Source organism: Mustela lutreola, chromosome 1 (assembly GCF_030435805.1).
Source record: "Mustela lutreola isolate mMusLut2 chromosome 1, mMusLut2.pri, whole genome shotgun sequence".
Taxonomy (NCBI): Eukaryota; Metazoa; Chordata; class Mammalia; order Carnivora; family Mustelidae; genus Mustela; species Mustela lutreola.
In genome coordinates this window covers 234,915,248-234,917,805 of record NC_081290.1, presented here as the reverse complement: position 1 = coordinate 234,917,805, position 2,558 = coordinate 234,915,248, and the positions used below count along the sequence as shown (strand labels likewise).

General features: G+C 37.8%; 1 protein-coding gene across 1 annotated transcript; it reads right to left on the bottom strand.

Annotated features, from left to right (window-relative positions):
* Positions 1–1,317: 1,317 nt before the first annotated feature.
* Positions 1,318–2,274, bottom strand: LOC131821198 (olfactory receptor 52Z1P-like). Its single transcript, XM_059157083.1, has one exon. It carries the CDS (start codon positions 2,272–2,274, stop codon positions 1,318–1,320), a length of 957 nt encoding a protein of 318 aa, XP_059013066.1.
* Between the last annotated feature and the right edge of the window lie 284 nt (positions 2,275–2,558).

The following is a 2,558-nucleotide window of genomic DNA, read 5'->3' as shown; positions in this document are numbered from 1 at the left end:
CTTAAGTGGGTAGGAGAAGATCAATGAAACAAGATGGGATTGGGAGGGAGAGAAACCATAAGTGACTCTTAATCTCACAAAACAAACTGAGGGTTGCTGGGGGGAGGAAGGGTTGGGAGAAGGGGGGTGGGGTTATTGACATTGGGGAGGGTATGTGCTTTGGTGAGTGCTGTGAAGTGTGTAAACCTGGTGATTCACAGACCTGTACCCCTGGGGATAAAAATATATGTTTATATATGATCTCCCTGATATGAGGAAGTGGTGATGCAACATGGGGGCTTAAGTGGGTAGGAGAAGAATCAATGAAACAAGATGGGATTGGGAGGGAGACAAACCATAAGTGACTCTTAATCTCACAAAACAAACTGAGGGTTGCTGGGGGGAGGGGGTTTGGGAGAACGGGGTGGGATTACGGACATTGGGGAGGGTATGTGCTTTGGTGAGTGCTGTGAAGTGTGTAAACCTGGTAATTCACAGACCTGTACCCCTGGGGATAAAAATATATGTTTATAAAAAATAAAAAATTAAAAAAAAATATATATGTTTATAAAAAATAAAAAATTAAAAAAAATACATGGAAAAAAGAAAAAAAGAAAGGAGCCTCCTTTTTCTATCCTGTCCAGTATTTGTGGGATGCAGATCAAATATACTACTGGTAATAATAGCAATAGGCAACATTCTTTGAATTTCACTGTGTTATACACTGCTTTTACAAGTTTTGTATAAATCATCTTATTTAATACTTTCAATAGCCTTATAAAATATGCAGTATTTCCTGCTCACTATAAAGATAAATATATAGAAACCCAGAAAGGGTAAATACTCTTTACCAAGGCAAGACATCTGGAATTCAAATCTTGAACTTGGAGCTCAAATGCTCACTACTAGATCACAATGCTAAACACATATTATTTTCTCTGAATTTCAAAGGTAATATAGGAAAATGGAAAGAGAACCTGTTAAGTTGATTTGGAATTCTGCTTTATCCATTCTTTTTTAGGGTGTGGGTTGTGTTTTCCTATTTTTCTGTGTCCATATGAAATTGAAGATAGTGACTGAGTTAATGTGCTTTAAGTCTGTTGTAACTAAACTCAAAATTTACAGAGTCTAAGGTGTCCCTAATCTGATACTGTCCTGAAAAAAATCAGCAATAAAATAAATGAATAAGTAAATAAGCTTTTAACATGATCTCAGAAATTCACTGTTACTATCTTTTCGTAATGCTGGCATCATATAAGATGTCTGATATAATTTGAGGGACTCTACAATTGGTGGAATTACATAGAAGAACGGGAAAATTAAATTGTATAGTTGACATCAGCATAATTTTTTGCTCACAGAAAAGATATGGATAAACTTCTCCTGAATTTGCTTAGTCTTAACTCCATAAATAATCGGGTTGAGAGTGGGTGGTACCACCACATAAAGATTGGCAAGGAGGATATGTACATGGAGTGGTATATTGTGGCCCCCAAATCGGTGAGCAAAGAATGAAAAAAAGGCCGGAGTATAGAACAGTAGGATAACACAGACATGGGAGCCGCAAGTACCCAGAGCCTTGAGTCGGGCATCTTGGGAAGGAATTCTAAACACAGTACGGAGTATAAGAGCATAGGAAATGATGATTAACACGACATCCAGGCATGTAGAAAATAGCGCTACAATCACACCATAGTATATGTTGACTTTGATGCTATCACAGGCAAGCCTGGCAATGCCCATATGTTCACAGTATGAGTGATGAATAATATTCTTCCCACAATAAGTAAGCCGATAAACCAGAAAAACCAAGGGGAGGCAGATAAAGAAACTCCTAATCACAGATGCAATACCCATTTTTCCAATGACTGAGGGGGTTAGAATATTAGTATATCGTAATGGATAACAGATGGCTACATAGCGGTCGAATGCCATGGCCAGCAATATGGCAGACTCTGCCACAAAGATGAAGTGTAGAAAAAACATCTGGGACACACAACAACCAAAAGAAATACCCCCATCTTGCAACCAGAAGATTGCTAACATCTTTGGTGTGGTGACTGTGGAGAGAAAGATATCTGCCAGGGCCAACATGGACAAGAAAAGGTACATGGGTTCATGAAGACTGTGTTCAGTAAATATCAGGAATAATAAGAGGGTGTTGCCTATGACAGCAACTATGTACATGGAACAGATGGGAATGGAAATCCATATGTGTGCATCTTCTAGTCCTGGGATACCAATCATGGTGTACCAAATATCTCTAAGGTTGGTGTGGTTTGAAGAGATTGCCATATTTTACTCCGTCTGCTGATACTGGACACTAGAATTGAAAAAGAGAAAGGGAGAGAGTGAAGAAGCAGAGTTATTTTATCAGGTTTCAGTATGAATCTTGGCACTGGAATAAAGTATTGCTTTAAAAAAGAATCAGTAATCAGTAATGATTCAAGGATGATCATTCAAGGATGATTCAGATAGGCTTCACTGATGTGAAAGTTACCATGACCATATAGAGCTGATGCTATGGTAATTCTAATGGTTATAACTACAATAATAACAAAAATTATGGGTTTATAATT

What these genes read in the sequence shown, in the direction of transcription:
- LOC131821198 (XM_059157083.1), bottom strand. Translation starts at nt 2,274, where the DNA reads ATGGCAATCTCTTCAAACCACACCAACCTTAGAGATATTTGGTACACC.